Here is a 23334-nt window from a genome sequence, read left to right as displayed (position 1 = left end):
GCTATTTTTCTAAACTGGTGTGGAGTACTTTTGTGGTGTTTTCACTGTGTTACTGTGTGTGTGCAAATACTTTACACATTGACTCCTAGATAAGCCAGACTGCTCATGTAAAGCTACCAAGAGGATGAGCAGGGGTTATCCTAGCTGTGTGATGCCTTTACCCTGACTAGAGTAAGGGTCTCTTCTTGCATAGGGTGCAAACCACTGCCAACTAGAGAATCTATTTCTAACACCCAGTGTAAGACCAACCCTCAGGGAGGGGCTTAAACAGTTATGTGTCCAACAGGACACTACATCTAATAAGACAAATTCTTTATCATAATGTCTATGATATTTTATTTTGTAATCAATGTGGATAAAAAATTGGCCAACACGTGCTTCCGACTGTTTCAATATCACGTCGCTTCATCAGGGCCACAGAATAGTTGCAAAACGTGTCATTCATAAATGTAAGTGTTCTTTATTTCAAAAATATTTTTATACCTCAGCATTACCTTAGAGAACGCTCATAGGTCCAAATAAAAACATACTCCTTTCGGAAATCCGTTCAAAGAGTAATATCACCATCACTTTAAGCCAACAATAAAAGCCTCAATCTCGCATAATCAACCCACTTAAACCGCCCTGATAACTGAAAAGCCATGCTCCCTCGATTAATTTTTAGTGACTATATTAAGTAGTTTCACGGTAACTGTTTCAATTTACAATAACAATTGTAAGTAGGTCTGATGTAACTGTGTCCATTTTAGGGGCGAGGTCATAGTCACGCGGGAGAGTAAGGGACTTAAATGAGTTAAGGGAGACCGTGCACTTCTGAGAGACTGGGGAGACACGAAGCTGTGGGGCCAATTTTAGGGCGGCTCAGTTTCCATTACCTGAAGGAACCCTCCTTTTCTCAGGCCTCCTACACATAAACGAGACAGTTCCTTCAAGAATCCAAAGCATCTGTGCGCCAGGAAGGGTTGGTGGAGGTGCAAAAAAGCTGCTCCTCTGCCTTTATATGCTAATACTGTAGGCTCAATTCCACTGTGGGTTAGAGATGGGAGTGCAACGGGAGACATGAAGGAGAAGGAGGTAAAAGTAGAGCGAGAGGTAAAGCAAAGAGGAGTCAAAAAACGAAATGAAGATCAGAGAAAAACAGACGCCTGGAATGTGTACAAAAAATTACTAATATGGTGATATACATACTACAATAAAGCATTGTAGGATTGAATAGAAGAAAGACTACGGTTTTGTAGGGACAAAACACTAGCGCGAAGACAGAGCATGGAAGAAAGACGAGAGTACGGACGTGCAGAGGGAAGAAAGACTGGATGAATTAAGTCGCTTAGAGAAGAAAGATCTTATGGTCGCAGATAGGACAGTGGAGAAGCTGACGACTGAATGAAAAAATGCAAGGATGAAAGTTATGTAAGGAAGCGAAAGAAAAAAGAGGAACTGATGCAACTAAGTCAAAAGGAGCATGGATAAAGAAATGAGGAGAGAAATTTAGGAGCCTAATGAAGGGGACAATAGGGTTGATTGAGTATGGTAGGGAAGAAATGGATGAACTAGTCAGAGGAGAAAGGGCACCTATGTCGGACCCTTCCTTTCTCCTGCTCCTTTAAATGTTAATGGCAAACCGTGTTTTACTCCTGGCAGGGGCGGTGGAGTGGGTGGGCGGGGAGAAGATGGGAAGGATAGGCGGGGGTAAGGAAGAGCCCGCCTCCTTCTATAAAAGCTGCGCGGGGGCCATTTTAAGGCAGTAAGACCGAAAGAGGAGCCAAGGACGAAGTAAGAAACCTACTGAGACCCTCAGGTTACCATCAACGGCCTCCCACCCCCCGCCTCCCCAGCACCCATCATCCTGCACCAGTACCACCTGTACCACCAGGGTGCCAGGCAAGGGGAGGGGGCGCGCCAAGGAGCCGCAGGGGGCATAGCAACCAGAGCCAAGTGTAGGCCCCCCCGGAACCATCAGCAGCCATGAGCGAGGTGGGAGAGAAGAGCCCGGCCCCCCCAGCAGCAGCACCAGCACCAGCAGCCCCACAAGAAGACAAGACCCCCAGTACTGCCACCTCCCCTGCCAGTGAACCCACCACCACCGCCCCGGACAAGAAAGTGCTAGGTGAGTATTAGGGGATGGCGGGAGAAGGAGAGCGCCCTCTCTTATTTATCACCTAAAAGGGCGCTGGTGAAGGGGGGGGGGGGGGGCATCGGTCATCTGGCGTGGGGGATGCTTTCCGCTCCTCCATTTGCCACAACCAGTGAATACCAATTGCAGTTTTATCATTAACCAAATTCGTATACGGCCATTTCCAACCCCAGAACAGGGACAGCCCTACAGTCGCGCATCACGCACTAGGGGACATCTTAAAAGTGTGGATTGGACGAAATTCACCAAATGCGGGGTGTCCGAGCGACAGCTGTGTTTTTTGTTTTTTTTAACCTTTTGGCTGGTCTAGTTGTACCCTGTTCTCGTAGGAAGTCCTGGCACCCACGTGTCTGCTACCAAACTTGAACTCATTAAGTGTATTAATAGGTTTCTGGGCCTCTGTGCACTGGTGACTCGGGGATGCAACCCCGTTTATTTTACGGGGGGGGGGGGGGGGGTTGGGGGTACAAGTGCCTGGGGGTGGCGCGCAGGGCACGCTTCCTGGACCGTTCACCTCCACGTGTCCTCTGGGTGGGGTCACTGAACTCCACGTGTTCTGAAGGCGAGTAGTGCGCCAATATGGCCCCGCCATGGCCTCGGGGCGCCTGATGCAGTACTTGCACTTTCCACGTGTACAGGGCGTGTTGAAGATATGGTGGAGGGGAGGTGAACTGTGGGGCTGCCGACTCTAACTAATTCTTGTGGTCTCACTGCCCCCTCTGCGGCGGCGGTTGTGGTCCCTCCTGGATCAGGCATGTGGGTGGCTCTGCGTTATTACTCGGGCCAGGGCGCCCCCCCCCCCCCCCCCGGCGGCGGTGGGCTGCTCTGCATGCGTCCACTAGGCCTCCCCTGTGCGCCCACGGTTGTAAGGGGATTGGGGTGTTTGGATTTGAGGCCTGTACCAATGCAGCCACGTTTCCCAAGTCTGTTCCCAGTCATCAGGGCGGGTGCATGATTCTTATGGTTGAGCTTTCTAAGTTGTATTTTGCCCACCCCAACTTTCGTTCCTTTGAGGATGATCAAGTTTGTGTTTGTGTGTTTATTTTTTTTATTTTTGTTCGCTTCTCGGCAAGCGCATATATGTGAATGCAGAGCGTTATGCGTGAGATGCCCGGCAGTTAAGGCTTATTTTGGGGGGCTAGTGTACGGTGCTTGCTTGTCTGGAGTATTCTACCGGTATGTTGCCTTCCGAGTCTCGGTTGTTGTTAGTGTGCTGTGGTGTTTGGGGGACGGTGCCTTGCAGCCTGTTGCACAGATCGAATTGCACAACTAAAGGCCGTTGTTACGCAATCAAGAAGTAGGCAGGCCCCTGGCGCCTTTGCATTCGACCCCCTCGGTCGCTTTATCATGCGTATTTACAATTTTCGTTTTGACGAGCAGCTAGCATTAACGTAGCTCCCAACCCTCCCGTTTTTTCGTGCTAATGGTCATGGGTGCCGGCGATTTGTCGCCTTCTGTGTTGCGGTAGATCTACGGACTTGGAGCAGTGCAGTTTTAACTGTAACAAAGTAGCTTACGTGTACAAATATGGTTGGGGTGTTAGCTGCCAAGAACAAGTCAGTTGTGTGGCCTGGAATGACCCAAGGCGGGTGAGGGGGCAGTTTCTGCTGTGCAGTCACTGCTGCCATTAGATGCACGTTCCACTCATCTCAGACCCCCACCCGGAATGGCGGCTTGGTGTGAGCTGTGGGGGGGGGGGGGGGCGCTTTCCTTATCCACCGGCCGGCTTAGGAAGCTGCCTCTGCTTACGATCGTCACTTCATATCCTAACTATATATATTTTTTTTATTGTGCTGTGCATTTGATCGTCTCGTGTACTCGCATGAGGGGGCAGCAGTGCACTGAGGTGCTAGGCGTGAAGATATTGCCCATCCTGCTTTTAATCAGTCTGGCCCACGCGAGGGCAGAGGGGTGCTGCTGTAGGGGTCCTCGACTTGTGGAAGCCCTGCGACCCTGGACACCTTGAAAGCTAGTATGCCTGGCTTGTGTCTAGGTGAGTGTATAAAAGCTGTTAAATGGCGTCAGAACAACTTGGTGAGCCCAGCCACACACAAACTAGCTGTTGTGGGGAGGGGGCGTGGGCGGATCCCCAAACTCTAGGCAAGTCCCCGGTAGACTAACACCCGCCTTTCCCCTGAATTATGATGTTCTAGTTCAGCACTTCAGAGATGAGCCGTCTACCCCATGTCAGTTTACACATTTATTTGCACGTCGTCTTCTGGACGTGCTCACATTGGAGCTGTGGGTAGTCTGGTCATTTTTGGCATCTTAGCTTGCTTCGTTTCCTGGAGCCAGGTAGGTAGAGAGCGGATGGGGGAAGGAGTGTACTGTCGTCTGCCCATTAGAACTTGGTACGGGAGCCTCTCTGGTATCTTGAATATCCCCGGACTTCATTGGTGGGCCGCTAAAGATTCTGGGGGTTATTCTGGCGACAGTGCCAAGAATAGTGGCTTGATAAGGACGTTTCATTGAGCAGCGCTTGATATGTTCTGTCAAGCGCGGGAGTACATACCGTGGCACAGCTGTAACCTCTCGTGGTACAGCTGTTCCCTCTCGCGCTTAGACCCTTACCGCAGTTTATCTGCACCAGGGGTACAGGTGGGAACGTCCAGTGCTCTCACTTGTCCACACTGGTGGTAGGCGCTTGTGGTACCACTCTTCGGCTGACTAGGGTTCTTGGTAGTCTGTTTTAAAGTCGCATAGACTTGTTTATATGCAGCGAGTTCTGAAAGCCTTCGCAACTTAAAAAGTTTCTGTTGAACCTTGCCCCCCCCCCCCCCCCCCCCCACACACACACACGCACACAAAAAAATGTGTGTCTCTCCCGTACTCCACTGTGTATTGATTGATGCGGCTCAGGTTGCACATCACCAGTGGCCTTGAAACGGCGAGACTTGGCACCTCTTGACACCGCTGCCTCTAGATTCCAACCTTTGCACCATGTCTGCTGTGTACATAGGAAAATCGCTCCGTAACAACTGCACATTTGTAAAGCTGACAGAAGTAGATTTACGGCGTCCCGGATTAACGACTAGGCCTCAAAATGCCACCTCCATAGTTTTGAGAAAAGCTGCTCTAAATCGGTGCCATCGTGGAGTTTAGTGGCCCCCCTACTTCAAAGGTACCTGCAGGTTGACGGGAACAAATCGCCACTCGTGACTACCTCTATCCTACTGTTCCAGGCCCAGCTGGGGCACACCATTGCCTCTGCACTTTGAGTCTGGAAGGCAATTCCTTGTCCCGGCCTTGTAGGGGTAGTCAAACGAGTTGCCTCTGCGAAGCATGCCACTTCTGCTAATAATGCGGAGATGCCCTCGCGCTAGTAGCTCCTTTCCTTGCGGACGGGTATGTATCTCCACGAATGTGCAGCGCCGGCCCTTGCCTACGTCCCAGCCTTCCTTCCCTCTGAGGGATTAAGGTCTCCACAATTTTCTGGGGAAGCTGACAATTCATCTCTTCAGTTTTTCTGGCCTCTGGTCATTTGAAGCTCTGTTCCAGGGGCTTGTGCATTCCTAGGAGAGACACAAATAGCCCTCTGCATTGGAGCAGGGTGGCACAGCTGCTCGATGGGAGGGGGCATAGGGGTAGCCCATGCCAAGGCTGACTGCTTGTAACAGCTGCACGTGGTCTGCATTGGTAGGCGAGGATGACTGCTCCCTTGAAAGGAAGAGTGGTACTTGCTAGCTGGCACGTAGCATGTTTTCCCTCCTTACTAACTATATTCAGTGGAGGATGGGAATGGTACAGTTACCAATGTGCCCCCTATCTGGATTGGAGCTAGAAGTGGATGAAAGTAACATACTGCAGTCTAGGAATCTGCATGGTGCACTTGACTAACCAATTTGACTCCTCCGTATTTATAGCTCGGTACTAATTGCTCGGGTTTTAGAGCCTGAAAGCATAATTACGGAGGAGTGGAATTAATGCCTTCATTGTTCCCTTGATTTTGCTGTAGACCATGAGTATCCAAATGTTTTAGCTCTTACCCAACCCCAGGGGTGCTACTAGTTTGCCCCACCTTGACTGACTTGGCTGAGGCCACTCATGGGAAGTGGTGGCGATGTGGATTTACCTTGGTGGAAGGCCTTTCCAACGTGGCCAGTTCCTTCTTGAAAAGTAAACTTGAATGGCACTGAATGGTGAAAGAAGCGAGTGCGGTTGAGTGCTTAGCTTTGCTATTGGTAAAAACACTTTAGAGTGACTTGTACTTTTCTGCTCTGAAATTATAGTACTAGCATGCGTGAGATTTTATTTAAAGGTAGTCTAAACCCGGCCTCCTAGAGGGTGATGAGCCTCCAAGTAGTGAACAGTATTGTCTAATGGAGGACGAGGTAATTGTCAGATTTTCTGGATAAATTGTGCAGGCAGCAAACCAAAATTCAAATCAAATCAAATCATTAGCATTTATAAAGCGCGCTACTCACCCGTGCGGGTCTCAAGGCGCTAGGGACAAAGGGGGTGGTTATCGCTGCTCGAACAGCCAGGTCTTTAGGAGTCTCCGGAAAATTGAACTTGTGTGTGCATATAGTGGTCCCCTTAAGTCTCATACCTCTGGCACGCTGAAACTGTAAAACCACTAGGATAGTACAATGAAGTTGGGTTATCACAAGGCCGCAGATGCAAATCCCAAATGACGTCCCGTTCTGAAAATTGACCACATGCATATATTGAGGAAATGTTAAAAATCACAAGTCGTGTGGCTTGACGAGCCCACGACCATACTGTCCATCATTTAACGTTATTTTCTAAATAAATGTGCAAATAGTTGGTAGGGGTGAGACCTGGTTGCAACACCATCCTCTCTTACGTTTTGGTCACCCCTCTGTGGGGCACGTGACTGAGCTCCTAAATGAGCAGGACCTGTTAGAGCCTCCTTCAGATTAAAGTTGGACCCACCCATGTTGAATTTGATCATTTCCCCCACCCACCTTGCGTTTGTTTGTTTTTTAGTTTGCTTTTTTGTTTCTTTTCGTTCCTTTAGCAACCAAAGTCCTGGGCACTGTCAAATGGTTTAACGTGAGAAACGGCTACGGCTTTATCAACCGGTATGTCCACCCGTTTATTTTCGTTTCCTTCTTGTTTTGTGCTATTTTTCAGTTTTTGCTGTTTCTGCTTTAAGCTAGTCATTGTCAGGTGTTGGGTTTGTGCAAAGCGTTGTATTTTTTTTTTTTTTTGCTTTTTTTTATCATCCCAGTTTAGGAGCAGTATATGTGGCATTGGCTGAGCGCTCGAGTGCTCTGCTCCAGGGGTCTTGCAATATAGTTTAAAAGCGGAAAACGGACCAGTTTGATTGTGGACATTTTCTGTCATCGAACAGAGATGCTTTGAAGTCTGGCCTCTTAAGAGGACGTTGGGGCGGAGCTCAGCCCTATTCTGCAGATTGCATGCAAGCATCACTTCTGCATTGCCATCCCCGGTGCTATGATGCTCCAGGTGACCGGCAGGCCGGCCTCCATTTCTTGGCATGCTTGGGTTTCTATGTGCCCAGGTGTGTAATGTAAGGAGGCAGAGTAAACGTTCCAATGCCATGTCTTCGGTGCCAGGCGCTGCAATCGGCTGGTTCTATCCTCAGGCCCTGGAACAGAGCCCCCTAGAGAGGGGAGTCCACCTCCTAACCTTGATTGGGTTCTGTACAACTGGCTCCCCCTTGTCAGCTACCGAGTTCGTTTTTCTGAATGTGAGCGTGTCAGTGCAGGTTTATGGCCCTCTGTCGTGGAATGGGATACTAATGGGTTTATTTTTTTCCCCGCTTCTGTTTCCTCCGCTTTGCTTCCTGTGCCACTCTTCCACTGAACCATCTGTCATTGACCGAACTCAATCAATAGAAATGACACCAAGGAAGACGTCTTTGTACACCAGGTGAGTACCTCTGCTGTGAAGTAACTGGGCACAACATTGTGTGCTTTTTAGTTTGGTTACGGTTTTGTGATCAGTACTTGGGTCCGCTGGAGTTCTTTGAAGCGCTATTTTGTGGTCCATATTTCTTGTCATGACTGGTACGTCCAAGCCCAGGTGTCTAATATTTAGAGGCAAAGAAAGCACCCAGTGCTGTAGTTTGTGGCCCCAGGCGCTCCGGTTGGGGAGGATAGGCGTCAGATTCGGGCATCATCATGTAAGTTCATATCCCTTCTATACCGGTTGTGGCTCTGCTTGGCGACAACAGTGGGATTCTGAACATAGCAGCGTTGTACAGCTTTTACACCCAGGACTCTCCATACCCACGTGCGTTCGAGCCCCGGGGGAAGGGGTTGGGGGGTGTCCACTCGTGTAAATCGTATCTATAGTCTGCATTCAAACTTCCGTTCTGATGACTGAAGTGAGAGGCTCTCGTTGGAGGGGCTCGAGAGTCGCAGTCTTGGGTGGTAGTCATGCCGAGCAGTCAGCAAGCGATCCCGGACGCTGGACTGTTTACGTTTCACAGCTCCTGCCCTGCAGGTTGGTTGAGTGAGTTGAGCAGTCAGTGACGCCTGCTCTGCAGCCCCTTGAAAGCTCTCTGCTCCTGGTTCCTCGGGGGTTGATTCATTATTAGTGTCACCTGTTCAAAGTGCCAAAACTGTTCTTAATTAATGTAATCCAGCGCCGTGACTGATTCCTGATTTCTTTGTTAACTAGACCGCAATTAAGAAGAACAATCCCCGGAAATACCTTCGCAGCGTAGGAGATGGCGAGACCGTGGAGTTTGATGTTGTGGCCGGAGAGAAGGTGAGCAACAGCCCCGCGTTTGTATCCCTGGCGCTCTGGTTCCCCCCGCCCCCCGCTCACCCTGAAGCCAGTTCGTCCCACCAGCGGCTGGCTCTCAACCTGGTGGTCCAAGTCGTTGTAAGATGGTGGTGGGGCCCATTTTGTCTCCGTCAGGGTGGGCGCCTGAAAGGCATAGTTCTGCATCCTTTCTGGACGCACACGCTGTGCATTATTCCGCCATCTAGTGGCTGGGTCCGGAATACTCCTACTGGTAAGTTACAAATTTCGTTTGTGTGTAATCTCTGAAGAGTCGGGGCCGCACCTGAATGTTTAGTTTACACCAGCGCCTAGCGCCAGAGTGGCTCTTTCGATTAAATCCTTGGCGGGTCACTGCTCTGGTTTCCAAGCAGTAACTTAAACTGTCGCATGTCCTTCACTGCCCTCCTCACAGATTCTCTTCCACTGCAGGGAGCGGAGGCGGCCAATGTCACCGGCCCGGACGGTGTTCCTGTGCAGGGAAGTCGCTACGCTGCAGACCGACGCCGTTACCGACGACGCTATTACAATAACCGCCGCCGTGGGCCTCCGCGGAACGTAAGTCACTGCCCTGGCCCTTGGGTGCGCTGTGGGGTCCTGCATGAGTCCAGGGAGCTGATAACCGCGCGGCCACTAGTGCATGGGGGCAGTGGCTTTCACGAATCCGAGATCACTGTGTAAGTGAAGCGCCAGGGGCGCATTATGTGCTGCAGCGGGGCACGGCTTGTGTGTGCATGTGCGGCACCGGAAGGGACTGGTGCCAGATGCCACCACCCAGGTACTGGCAGAAAACCAGGAGCTCAGCTACCATTTAATGGTGTTGGGAGAGGCTGATAGTCACACAGTGCCTGCGTAAACCCTACCCCTAACAGTGTGGCCTGGTGCATAAGTAAGGGTGGTCCCGCTCCCCTTAGCCCCCACCTCTTCGTTGACACGACGTGCATTGGCGTGGCTTGGTGCATAGATGCACAATGGTCCCCACTCCCAGTAGAACCACATCCCTGCACCCCGACCCTCGCCTGGGTATCTTTGTTATGAACCCCTGGGTTGCGCCACCCCCCTTGGTTGTGACCCCCCGTGTATCGTCTTTGCTTCCTCCGCACCAGGGGGAGGAGGAGGAAGATGAGGAGGAAGAAGAGGAAGAGGAGGGCGGTGGCGGCGGCCACCCACCGCACCAAGCTGGCGAAGGAGACACCCCCCGGGGGCAGGGGCAGCAGCGGCGCCCACAGTTCAGGCCGCGGCGCTTCCCGCCCTATTACGTGCAGCGCGGCTTCAACCGCCGCCCCCAGGGCCCTGGGCAGCACTCCGGCGCACAGGTAATGACTGCACTGCACACAGCCTTCCTCCCTCACTGGTAGTGATAGTCCCTCTAACTCTGCAGCTGCGCAGCCCAATAGCAACACCCTGCGCCCTGGAGAGGGCACAGAAGCATTGCAGCTTTCAATTTCTCATCTTAAGATGTGGTAGCAAGTGCCGCGGTGGTGTAAAGGCTTATACCACATTACACCTGGATTAAACTGATTGGGCTGTTATTGCTGCTGGCCCCACAGTTTGATCTGACTGTATCCTGTGTAGAGTTGTGCTGCCATTTTTTGGGAGGCATGAAATTACCCGAAATAGCCAACATCGGGCCGTTTCCTGGTGGGGGGCACTTAAAGTTGCATTCCCGTCTAATGCTTTATTTTAGATATTGCCCTTAAAAGTTACTTGCGATTGGGCCAACCAGACTGAATAAAAAGGTTCTTGGTGCTTTGCTGAAGTAGAGGCAATGTTATAAACTTGTTTTGAAAGCTAACTTGTTTGTTTTTTTATTTTTGAGGCTGTATTGCAGGGTGGCGTGCCTGCTCTGCAGGGGTTGCTGACACCTGTCCTTGTACCTGCTAAGTTTAACTAGTGATGCTGCTCTGGGCTATGTGGGGGCGGGTTACTGCATGGGGTGAGTTACACAAGCACGACAGCTGTCTGGAAAGATTGTCAGTTTGCCCATGTGCTCCACCATTGGCACGCAGTAGGTCACGCTTAATCCTGTGTGCGCTCAGTGACTGTCGTTCCTTTTCAGGCTCTTACGCCCCCCCCCCCCCCCCAATATAATTCGCGTTCCCCTGCGCTGAGCGCCCCGAGTGAAAAAGCCAGCAAACACGAAACTTCTTGAGGTATTTTATCCGTAGAGGTACCTTCTGTGTCCCCAGATTCATGTCTCTATGGAAATGTAGTAATCCCGAGTGTGCTGCAAGGGTGCGGTATCCTTGCTGTGCAGATCCGGAGCTTACACAAGCGCTACAACGCAAGGTTGTGCAGAGCAGTTCAATGTTGCACTGTTACTCCATGTGTAGTCGTCACCCCCCCCCCTCCCCCCCCCCAAAAAAAATATGGTCGCATCAGCTGTGAGTGAAAAGATAGTACGTGCCCGCTCACCTGACCCATTGGTTCAGCCTATTGTACATTTGTGGTGACTTACCATGGACATTATGCAGATACAGCATTGCGGGCACTTCTCTGCAAGACTGCCAGTCAGTTGGGGGTCGCTTCTGAGACTAGATATTGTGCTGCACCTGGTGCTCCTGCCTGCAGAAACATCACTGATGGTGCTTTTCCGAATACTGTTGCAGGTGACTTGTCTGTCTCCGTCAATACTAAGGTGTAGTGAAGCCTCCCGCCCCTTTAGTTTGCTCCAGATTCCTCACATCTGTGTCTCCGCAGTCTATCTTAATATTAGTGCCCGGGCTGTGAACCTCTTTAGCCCTACAAGTGGCGCCCCAGTTGTGGGGTTCCGTGTGTTCAGATTCTTGTGTGTCGGTCCTAAAGCCTTGACTGTAGCTGTCTCCCTCTTAAAAGCTTGAGTGCGCATCTCTTCTAGGGAGGAGAAGGTGAAATCAAGGAAGGAGGCGAAGTAGGGCCAAATCAGAACCCGCAGCCAGGACGCCAACCCAACTACCGCCCACGGTACCGCAGGTGAGGAAGCAATGCATGCGTGCGGGAGGGCTGATAAATGCCTCTATAATGTACAGCTCTGTAGCTGATCCTGAGGGATTCCAGCGGGCATCAGTGGGATTCTTGCTGTTTAATGCGAAATATTGAAGCTGGCTGCGGTGGTGGTAGGGGGGGGGGGGGGGTGGAGGGGTTGTAGTAGTAACGACCCATTGGCGAGCAAAACTTTTTTTTTTCCAATCTGTTATCTATGCTGCCGATTGTGGCAAACGCGTCAAATCCACGTTTATGCGAGCAAGTTGCAGAATCTCATAATTTCAGTGGCCTGGTGTATGAGCATCATGCTGCAACCCGTTGAGAGCCCCTGTACTCATGGTGGCGAGGAACTTGTGCTAGTTAATGAGGTGTGGCCACAGATCAGACCCATAGAACGGGATGGGTGAAGCTGTAGTCGCGGGGTGCGAATGGAATTCTAGAAATGCTAACCTCAGGTTAAACTTGATTGCCGCAGGTGCCATGTACATTCACAGTCCACTTTAATTCCACAGAGGACCCCCTCGTCCAAGACCACCGCCTGTTGCAGGGGAAGGTGAGAACAAGGAGAACCAGGGTGAGAACATTGCCGTCTCTGACCAGCAGCACCAGCCCCAGAACCGACGTGGGTACAGACGCCCCTACAACTATCGGCGCCGCCCCAACCCGCAGAACACCCAATCCCAAGATGGCAAAGAGGTAATTCTGAAGAGCAAAAGGCAAGGACTCCAGAGCTAGGCGCCCTGGAGCCATATACTAGCTGCAGAGCTAGGTACGAGAATTGACTCGCCCACAGTTGTATTGTTGGTAAGATGTGGTGTGCACACTTAAGACACTCCAGTGTCGGATCTTCTCTCTCAGATCTTAGAATCCGAGTTGGATTTGAGTCGTGCACTCTGTTCTGGGGGTGATGCCACTTACTAAGGCTGCAAAGTGCTCTGCCAAGTATCTAGTGTTTATGGATAGTTGAAGCTATCGGGTCTTTCAAGTCAAATACAATTTAGGTGTTGCAGTCTATCCTGCCTGTACCTTGTCTTGCTGTAATCTGCCATGCCTTTGTGGCTGTTATCAAGGCGATGCAATTAGTGGCAATACATTAAAGGTGATGCGGTACAAAAAGCCACAGGATGAAGTAAAGGACTGTCTTGTGGGCTACGTCAGTGAATAATGTAACAGACCATAGCACGCTTGCTCACACCGCCAATGAATGGGCATGGCTATCGGAGAATTTCAGGTCAAATGGCTGTCTCCTGGCTGGTGCTTTACTAATCTCTTAATCCTGTTTCCAGGCCATCTTGGTTTTAGCTTGGAATGGTCTTTTGGGACTAGATTGCGGGGTTCCTGGAGTAGTGATATGTTCGTAGCATGTGTTGCTGTAGATACTTTGTGCATTCTCCTGACATCTAGTGTTGGACTTGTAAGTTTGAAACCTGTCAAGGTTGTGGTATAAGGTGACGAATTGTGTGCATGGCGCGTGGGCAAACGTGTTTCTTCTTTTTTTTTTTTTTTTTTTTTTTTTTTTTTTTTTTTTTTCTTCTTTCGTTTGGTGCAAAAGTGGTGGTCAGGGGTCCAGTATTGACGTGGCATTTGACACTTATTCACTGGTCGCTCTTTTGACAGATTAGAACAAAGACATATCACTGCAAATTTTCTAAAAGACCTCCACAACTCAAAGTATCGATATGCTTTCCAATGCAGGGCTATAGTCCTCTAGCCCTGAAGCCTTTATTCAATGATTTCTCCTTCAAGAATGCATAGCAGGTAATGGAACAGACCCAGTTTCAACACTGCCCACGCTGTAAACAAATACCCCTGACCATAACCAGGTGTGTAATTTGTTTTTGTTTAAACACGATGACCCCAAGTGTGCGGCCTGTCTGTCGGTGGGTCGAAAGACTCACTGAAGGGGCAGTGTAGTAAAGTAGACTTTCTAGCTTGGTTACCCCCACTTTTTGGCTTGTTTGACTGTTCACTGGCATCCTGCTAACCAGGATGCCCGTGACTGTGCTCTCCTCCAAATACTTAGGGCATTGGGGGGCATAGCTTCCGGGCAGACTAGTATGGAGTCTACCCAAGGTGCAGACTGCCGGATGCTGCGTTTGCTCATGTAATGTTGCTGGAAGTCTGTGTAGGGCATCTGGTGAGTGCAACACTCGTGCCGAGCTCTACTTGAAAGCACTCCCTTTACTTTTTTTGTTGTTGTTGTAGTTTTATGGTCTTCATACGCAGACAGTAAGTGAGATAATAACCATTGCCTTTCTTACAGGGCAAGGTGGCCGAATCCACACCAGCGGAGAGCCCTGCTGCTGCAGTGGTGGCCAGCGGGGAGAGCAAGGCTGAGTGAGGTCCGGCTCCCCAGGACACCTCCACCATCCATCCAGGTAATCCTACTGATTCTGGCTCTGTGGGGTCACACTTCTTGCTGAGGGGGTTGGGGACAGTGGCCATAAAGTGTGTGGCCATTATTTAAGTAACTTACCTCGATGTTGCGCCCCCCCCCCCCCCCCCCCCCAAAAAAAAAAAAGTCCATGGCTGGTGGTTCTGTGAGTCAGTGGCCAAACCAGCGCCTCGCGTTGTTTAGTGACAGTGCAAACTGCTAGGTTTATACACCTTTTTTCCAATCTGAAGCTCCTTCAGTTACCACCATCCGATTACCTCCCTCCTCGGATATAGAGGTGTGCAAGCCTCTGGTATGAACATGCTGCTGTGCTTGGCATACGGTATCTAGCCACATGTCACCTGTGCTTGTCGCACGCTGGAGGTTAAACCATGCTTGCAGAAATAAAGTACCCAATGGTGGTTGCACAAGTTTGGTTTGTCTTAATTATTTTTTACTCCGGGCTTAAGTGTCGTGAAATAGATCTGTTCCCTCCAACACACGCCCTGTCTGGTGTACGTCCTCGGTATGCAAGAGCATTGCCTCCGGGAGAGTACTAGACAGCTCTACATCTTTAACGCTGGGGAGAGGCATCCCTAATTTAAAGCCCAGCGACCTGAATACTTTACCCTGACACCCGCTGTGTGCCCTTAGCTGCACTACGGCTACTAGCAAGTGGACCGAATAGCCTATGTCGCGGTGACCAACGGCAAACGTTTTTGTAAAAGGACCGATTAAGGCCGAGTGCATTTTCACTTGACACTTTGCTTCTAGAAACGTTATGTTCTGTAACCTTACTTTGAGTTTATTTCCTTTCATTATAGGTGTCGTAAATTCAACCGGAATTAAAGGGAAATTAAAACCGGAATTAAACATCAGTAAATTTGAAAGCAAGAATAAAATCATGATGACACCAGGAAATGAACACCAAAGATTTGAAATGCAAAAGCTAACATCGGAACTGAAATTCTAAAAGTGGGGAAAAATCCAAAACCGCTTTAATCGGAGTGAAGAAACTCGAAAAATGGGGATTAACAGCTGACGAGACCCGCGGAGAGGCTCATATGCGTGAATTGGGCAAGGGAAGGCATAAATGAAATAATGTGACACCTACCCAGGCGCAAAGGGAAGTGCAAGGTTTGCCACAGCCCGTTCCTTTTTCACGTTTTTCATTTAATTCAGGGTTTCTTGTAATACCAAATTTTCTACTTAAAATGAGAGGAAAAGCACATTTTTAGAGAATCAGCTCATCTGGTGCTAATTCCCCCAGGTGTGGCCTTTTTGTGTAAAAGGGGAAGCTTATTTTTGTAAAATTTTGCGCCGCATCCCGGGGCTGTTTACTGCAAGCTCACCATGGCAATAGTTTTTTTGTGTAAATGAAAAACGTGAAACTGAAAATGGGTGTACTCTCTGCAGTCTACTTCGCAAGCAATAAACACCAATTGAACTTGAGCTGCCTTCTGCGTTTTGTCATTTGCATGTGTGTTTACTCTCAGCTGCTGTCTTAAGAGGACTGAACTGCGCTGTTTGCTGACACCTTTCCCACCGCTGCCTATGGACTTAACTGCTAATTACATGACCTATTAACTACTCTTCGCCCACTCACCATAACATTGGCCACACCTAGCCTTTTTTTTTTGGTTCCTTCTTCCAGAATTCTGGTTTTGCTGCTTGGAGTTTGTCTAGGTTTTTTGAAAGTCGTCTGACCCTTGCTGTTCAGTTCATATATTGGCCTTGCGCCCTTTTAAACCTTTGATTCAGCCTGGGAGTACCCCCTCCTCCATAGTCTTGATTCTTTGGAACTGCCCCCTTTATAAAAAGACCATCCAAAGAGCAGACATGACTGTATTGTGAATGAAATGGGCTCCGCATCAATAAATATGCGACCCGAGAATCAAGTCACGCTTAATATAACAAGGTTTATATTTTGGGTGACTCATTTTGGTTGCACTGATCCAGTCCGCACAGTGCGGGTTAGCTTGCATCTAAACTCGGCAGTTGGGAATCTGCTTTTCCACAGTAAACGGTTCAGAGAGCTTACTATCCGCATATGTAAAGTGACATGACCTGCACGTAGCATCCTGCTTTAGGACTCGACGTCTCTAATGGGGATGAAAAGGGTGATAACTCTTTTCTTTCTCCTGTCCCTCCCAGGTTGCCACAACCAGTGTTGTGTGCATGTTTGTGAGTCCAGATTACATACCCTGGGTACCATTGACTAGAGACTTGTTAGCTCTAGCTCAGACAGTTGGGTAAAACACAGCTTGACATACCAGTTTAAAGGTTTCGTATCTCCCTGGGAACTGGTTTCTCATTCATAAAGGTGATGGCTAAAATTGAGTAGTAGATTGGCGGGATGAACATAACTCGATGCCCTGGGTAATCATGTCGTCCTCCTGTAATTGACGGTTAAACTGTCTGAGGTGGGTCATGTCCGGCAATGTCCAACATGCTTGAATCTTCCCATGCTGAAGAAAAAGCCCATACTTTATCCAGTCTATCTACTAGATACATTACATTAGCTAATCCTTTTGCTATATATTAATAGGTTGAGTTATGTGGCGGCAGTTATAAAATTGAGGCAAGCCGCCAGTTAAGTGCAGCCAATAAGTCTTAGGTCTCAGCTGTTTCAGATGTGGTCAGCAGCGTCCATTCTGCCAATCACTGACTCACTTCTGATCTTTCTAAGTAGTTCTGTTTATAGTAATGTTCTTTCTTTAGAAAGATCACCTAACAAAGCACAATTTTCTGTGGGCAGACCAACACATCTATCAATATTCAGCTACCCAGTGGAATCTTAACTTCTCCCAAAGGATAGATTGAGGTGTGGCGAAACCTTCACCATATCCTTTCTACTTGTACAATTTTAATCTAGAAAAGTGGTCTAGAAAAGATTCTGCTAAGTTAACTATGGACACGCGCAATATAATTGTCCAAGCAGGCGGAAGTAATTGTGCATTTTATCTTTATTACTGGGTACACTTGACATTTGGATTTATATGTTCTCCCAGAAGCTCGCACCCTTTCTAAATCAAAGGGGGGGGTCACCAACTCCAGTGTACACTCAAAGCAGAACCGCCGTGCATTCGACAACTGACAGCAAACATTTGTAAGCTTGATTTCCAATTTATGCGGCGTGATTTTCTGTGTGCAGTGGCCCTTTGCTAAGGTTATCTGGAGCCGTTCTGGAAAGAACATACGTTTTCAGTTTCATTAGAAACTGTTGGCTGACATTTCTAGCAGGATTTGAGGCTCATTCATGAGCAGGGCTGATGGACAGTTAGGCGGAGATGATTTGGCCCTAATCTTCATTATTCCAAGCCAGTCTACCTTGACCTAGGTTCCTACCCTACCTAGGGAATGAGAATGAAAATTGTGTTGTATCTTGCTTTTGTTACTGGGGGCCGATATTGCAGCACTGCTGCACAACCGGCCCCCACCCTTCCAGACCACCGGGAAAATGCCCGCTACGGCCAGTAAGGCCCTGGGGAGGAATGGGAAGAGGTGGCAAAGTTAAACTTTAAAAGGCATAATGGCCTTAACAAGGTGAACAACTGTCCTGGGGAGCGGGGCAAAACAATGCGAAGTCCAGCATGGACTTCACCAGGCGCACAGCAAGTCACATTCACAATTCGTAGCCTCATGGACCAGACCCTGTTAAGATTCTGCCCTTGGTGCCACTCCAAGTATCCCTACACGGACCAACATCTGGTTCATAACCTGGGTTTGTCTCATCAAGAGGAAACCTGCGAGGCCTGTAGATCCTTCCGCTTGAAAAAGACTAAGACCGAAGAGCGCAAAGGTTAGAGATGGCGTCCAGAAGCACCCAACGCCTTGACGCAGAAGAAGAGATGATCCACACCGCCGTGTCCGTTCGGGGGTCCAATTCCAAACCAGTCTGACATCGACCGACCCAATAACAGCAGGCCAGCACGTGAGTACGCTTGCCCCGACCCAATACAAGGCCTTTGGGACGCCACTGCCAGAAGGCCATGGCTCCACCTGTAAGCGGCCGGTGACCAAGCAACATCTTCAGCACCGAAGGCCACGCCAACAGCAAAGCCTTAGGACTCTAGCTGAGGCACAGGCTCTGAAATTATAAGGCACTGACCCATCGAGACCAAGTACTCCTGGCCCTTCGGTAGTGAATAAACGGCTTCGGAGCCGAAAAAGCATACATACACTGAGGAGCATGGACTTTCAAAGCAATTAAAAGAAAGACATAAATTTGCTGAGGAATTGAAACGCATGGAGTATTTTGATGAGAAACCGGCCCGAATAAAAATCTATAAAGACACTGGCAAAATCCTCACGGTACCTCCTCAGAGGAAACTGGCCTTCCATGGACGTTTGGACACTGATCAGCATACCTCCTTGGCATGGTTATCCCCTGACTATTTGCCTTTTCTGATGCCAAGTTATGATTTGAAAGTGTGCTGAGGCTTGCTAACCAAGCCCCAGTGTTTCCCTAACCTGTACCTTTGTTTCCACAATTGGCACACCCTGGCATCCAGGTAAGTCCCTTGTAACTGGTACCCCTGGTACCAAGGGCCCTGATGCCAGGGAAGGTCTTTAAGGGCTACAGCATGTCTTATGTCACCCTGGGGATCCCTCACTCAGCACAGACACACTGCTTGCCAGCTTGTGTGTGCTAGTGGGGATAAAACTCAGGGTGCCATGCCAACCTCACACTGCCTATAGGTATAGATAAGTCACCCCTCTAGCAGGCCTTACAGCCCTAAGACAGGGTGCACTATACCATAGGTGAGGGCATAAGTGCATGAGCACTATGCCCCTACAGTGTCTAAGCAAAACCTTAGACATTGTAAGTGCAGGGTAGCCATAAGAGTATATGGTCTGGGAGTATGTCAGGCACGAACTCCACAGCACCATAATGGCTACACTGAAAACTGAAGTTTGGTATCAAACTTCTCAGCACAATGAATGCACACTGATGCCAGTGTACATTTTATTGTAACATACACCCCAGAGGGCACCTTAGAGGTGCCACCTGAAACCTTAACCAACTACCCGTGTAGGCTGACTAGTTTTAGCAGCCTGCCACACACCAGACATGTTGCTGGCCACATGGGAAGAGTGCCTTTGTCACTCTGTGGCTAGTAACAAAGCCTGTACTGGGTGGAGGTGCTTCTCACCTCCCCCCCCCCCCCCTGCAGGAACTGTAACACCTGGAGTCACTGGCCAGTCAGGACAGCCTCTAAGGTGTCCTGAACTGAGGTGACTCTGACTTTTTAGAAATCCTCCATCTTGCAGATGGAGGATTCCCCCAATATGGATAGGAATGTGCCCCCCTCCCCTCAGGGAGGAGGCACAAAGAGGATGTAGCCACCCTCCGGGCTAGTAGCCATTGGCTACTAACCCCCCTGACCGAAACACACCACTAAATTCAGTATTTAGGGGCTCCCCAGAACCTAGGAATCTAGATTCCTGCAACCTAAGAAGACTGCTGAGCTGAAAAACCCTGCAGAGAAGACTGAGACACCAACTGCTTTGACCCCAGCTCTACCGGCCTGTCTCCCCACTTCTAAAGACACTGCTCCAGCGACGCGTTCCCAGGGTCCAGCAACCTCTGAAGCTTCAGAGGACTACCCTGCATCTAGAAGGACCAAGAACTCCAGAGGAGCGCTGCTCTGTTCCCCAAAGACTGCAACTTTGCAACAACACACGTTTCCTGCCGGAAGCGTGAGACTTTGCACTCTGCACCTGACGCCCCCAGCTCGACTTGTGGAGAACAAACACCACAGGGAGGACTCCCCGGCGACTACGAGACCGTGAGTAGCCAGAGTTGAGCCCCCACAGTGACACCTGCAGAGGGAATCCAGAGGCTCCCCCTGACCGCGACTGCCTGCTTCAAAGACCTGACACCTGGTAAAGACTCTGCACCCGCAGCCCCCAGGACCTGAAGGATCTGACCTCCAGTGCGGGAGCGACCCCCCCCCCCCCCCCAGGTGGCCCTCTCCCTTGCCCAGGTGGTGGCTACCCCGCGGAGCCCCCCCTTGCCTGCCTCGCTGAAGAGACCCCTTGGTCTCCCATTGATTTCTATTGCAAACCCAACACTTGTTTGCACACTGCACCCGGCTGCCCTGTGCCGTTGAGGGTGTACTTTCTGTGCTGACTTGTGTCCCCCCGGTGCCCTACAAAACCCCCTTGGTCTGCCCTCCGAAGACGTGGATACTTACCTGCTGGCAGACTGGAACCGGGGTACCCCCTTCTCCATTGAAGCCTGTGTTTTGGGCACCACTTTGACCTCTGCACCTGACCAGCCCTGAGCTGCTGGTGTGGTAACTTTGGGGTTGCTCTGAACCCCCAACGGTGGGCTACCTTGGACACAAACTTGAACCCAGTAGCTGGTTTACTTACCAGCAAAAACTAACAAACACTTATCTCCCCCAGGAACTGTTGAAAATTGCACTAAGCGTCTAGTTTTAAAATAGCTGTCATTTATGAGAAAACTGTATATGCTATTTTGCGAATTCAAAGTTCCTACATGAAATACCTTTCATTTGAAGTATTACTTGTAAATCTTGAACCTGTGGTTCTTAAAATAAACTAAGAAAATAGATTTTTCTATACAAAAACCTATTGGCCTGGAATTGTCTGAGTGTGCCTCATTTATTGCCTGTGTGTGTACAACAAATGCTTAACACTACCCTCTAAGCCTACTGCTCGACCACACTACCACAAAATAAAGCATTAGAATTCTCTTTTTGCCACTATCTTACCTCTAAGGGGAACCCTTGGACTCTGTGCATACTATTTCTTACTTTGAAATAGTGCATACAGAGCCAACTTCCTAAACCAAGAGAAATCTCCACCTCCTCAATTTTCACCTCACCAGTCTCCTCATTCTCCTCATCTGGCTCCCTGCCTGCAACACCCACTGCAGTCTCCATCACACACAATGCAATCACAACACGATGACACGGATCCATGAGATCTCTATGATCCAGTTTCAGATAATAGTCCGGAGTGCTATCCGTCACAGCCATCAACCCCTGAGGATAGCAACTCGTATACATAGTTTCTAGCCAGGGCAGCAGCATTTCACAACGTGGCCATGCGCGCACAACCTCTTGAGGATGACTTCTTATTCAACACATTGTCCTCAACTCACGTCACATACCAAAGTCTACCCAGGCTTCCTGGCATGTTAAAACACCAGCCAGTGTGACTAAATCTTTCTCCCAGTGCATTATGTGCCTATGTTAGCCTTGTGTAAACTGAACATATTGTATCCTCCTTACTGAGCTACAGCCTTCCAAATGAAAAGAACACTTTGACGACCCTTGCCTGAGTGTGTGCCAAAAGAATTTCTTCAAAACCTTCTAAAGAGGATCAAAATATCAGTTACTTCTGTATCGCAGTCACCTGTGATAAGTCTATATAGAGCCATGGAAATGGCCTTATTAAAAAAAAACAGTCCAACGTTTTGATGTGTTGGTTCTCACTTGTAATTAGGTTCTGTGTAAAGCTATTTGACCCACGCCCCCCAATTTAAGTCTTGTCTGCATGCTAGAAAACTGCAATATATATATGAATGAATGACTAGGGCAAATATTGGCACTAAACTGATTGAGGTCACTCTGGTCTACACAAGTCTTACCAGAAGTTGAAGCCGGCAATTTGAATGGGTAGCCACATAAAAATTCTAAGGGGAATACTGATAATTTAGTATGAGGTATTTGATCAGGCTTTCCAGTCTCCTGAGCCTCTTGTAAATGTGAGAACTGCCAATATAATCTGCACACTTCTACACATCCGTCCTGTAAACTGTATGCATGTCTAAATTTGCTACCCCACACCATGTACTGTAATTTTGAAATCTTTTGCCAGGAGTTTATATTTAAGCACCCCATAAACTCTAAACTAAGATCACTAAACCTCTGTCTAAAACTGTGTTCTTGGTAGCCTTTTGTGAACCGAACGGAAGTACTATTGTAGGAGGCTGGCCTGGTTTGTAGTGGGTACCCTAGGTACTTACACCTTATATATTTACCCATGGTTCTAATAATGTAGTGTATGTACATATATGTGTATTCATGTGTGTATGTGTATATGTTTCTGTGCTTGGCATGTTCGTGGGTCATTGCATGGCTCCTGGATGGGTTGTTATACTGGATATCTATGAATCCCTGCTCTCATCTTATCACACCCATCATCAAATGTCATGTCTCTATCAAATTATCCACCATTCCCACTCTGACTCATCCCAAATCCTTTCTACTACTTTCATCTCCTAAATAACTCTGCCTAACCTCTTCCCTCCGCTTCCACATCTAACTCACCAAACCTCACTCTACTACCATGACCTCCCACACAACCCTACTAAATTCTCCCTCATTTATCTCACCCGGCTACTGTGCTCTCCATAACCCTTCCCCACACTTCCCTCCTCCATCCCCCTTTACTCATCCCAAGCCTTTTGGTTGAGTAAATGAGGGATATACTCCCAATTAACACTTCTGGATTTCTTTCCTCCTCCACCCCTCCATTACTCCGGTCAATAATAATACTAAAACTGTACTCATATTTCCCGATACTAATCCATCACTAATTCTTGTTGGGTTCCAGAGTAGCATGCTACTTACCGAAAAGCACTTCGACGCCTCGTCAGGGGTAGTAAGCGCTATATAAATACTATTACAGTACAGTACAACAAATCTTCCAGGAACCAGTTAAGGGAAGAGCCATAACTCTTACGGGTAGAAAAATGTAAGTCACCACCCTCAGACCCAATTTTTATTACACAGCAGCTACCCACAGATTCCGTAGTGGTCAGCGCAGCAAAGAAAAGGGCTAACTCCCTGTCCTCTGGAGACGCACCCCCTTCAGATACGGAAAGTGAGAAATTCGATGCTGCAGGGAAAAGGGTGGGGTCACAGGCAGCCAATCAATGGCGTATAGCCAATTTGCAGGCCCTAATGGCCAGATATAACTGGGCTCACTAGGATGAGATGAAAGACATTATTCGGCATCTCCCCATGGACCAACAGAAGAGAGCCCAGCAGATAGAGGGACAAGCAATCAAACAGCCAAATCAAGTCAGCGTTAGACTCCACTGATACAGCTGCAAGAACTATTAATTTGGCTGTCACCATTAGGCGACATGCATGGCTAATGTCAT

The 23334-nt window shown here is 49.0% G+C and overlaps 1 protein-coding gene and 1 non-coding gene across 3 annotated transcripts; both read left to right on the top strand.

Annotated features, from left to right (window-relative positions):
* Positions 1-1743: 1743 nt before the first annotated feature.
* Positions 1744-15641, top strand: YBX3 (Y-box binding protein 3). 2 transcript variants are annotated; one of them, XM_069242946.1, is made up of 10 exons: positions 1744-2107; positions 7116-7179; positions 7960-7993; positions 8747-8836; positions 9284-9409; positions 9958-10167; positions 11709-11803; positions 12328-12511; positions 14079-14193; positions 15014-15641. In XM_069242946.1, the coding sequence occupies exons 1-9, from the start codon at positions 1966-1968 to the stop codon at positions 14154-14156; spliced, it is 1023 nt and encodes a 340-aa protein (XP_069099047.1). In that variant the 5' UTR covers positions 1744-1965; the 3' UTR covers positions 14157-14193; positions 15014-15641. The 2 variants fall into 2 exon arrangements, with proteins under 2 accessions (XP_069099047.1, XP_069099048.1); XM_069242947.1 differs by lacking the exon at positions 9958-10167.
* Positions 7584-7720, top strand: LOC138247510 (small nucleolar RNA SNORA57). Its single transcript, XR_011194542.1, has one exon. It is a non-coding gene; the product is annotated as a small nucleolar RNA SNORA57 (small nucleolar RNA).
* Positions 15642-23334: the final 7693 nt, after the last annotated feature.

The sequence above is a fragment of the Pleurodeles waltl genome, chromosome 7 (genome assembly GCF_031143425.1).
Source record: "Pleurodeles waltl isolate 20211129_DDA chromosome 7, aPleWal1.hap1.20221129, whole genome shotgun sequence".
In the NCBI taxonomy this organism is placed as follows: domain Eukaryota; kingdom Metazoa; phylum Chordata; class Amphibia; order Caudata; family Salamandridae; genus Pleurodeles; species Pleurodeles waltl.
The sequence above is the reverse complement of the archived record's forward strand: the minus strand, read 5'-3'. Positions and strand labels throughout refer to the sequence as shown.

Bases quoted from the DNA above. Each gene is read 5' to 3' on its own strand.
- YBX3 (XM_069242946.1), top strand. From the start codon at position 1,966: ATGAGCGAGGTGGGAGAGAAGAGCCCGGCCCCCCCAGCAGCAGCACCA. The intron at 7,180-7,959 runs GTATGTCCACCC...CTCAATCAATAG, and splicing joins GGCTACGGCTTTATCAACCG to AAATGACACCAAGGAAGACG. The intron at 11,804-12,327 runs GTGAGGAAGCAA...TTAATTCCACAG, and splicing joins TACCGCCCACGGTACCGCAG to AGGACCCCCTCGTCCAAGAC.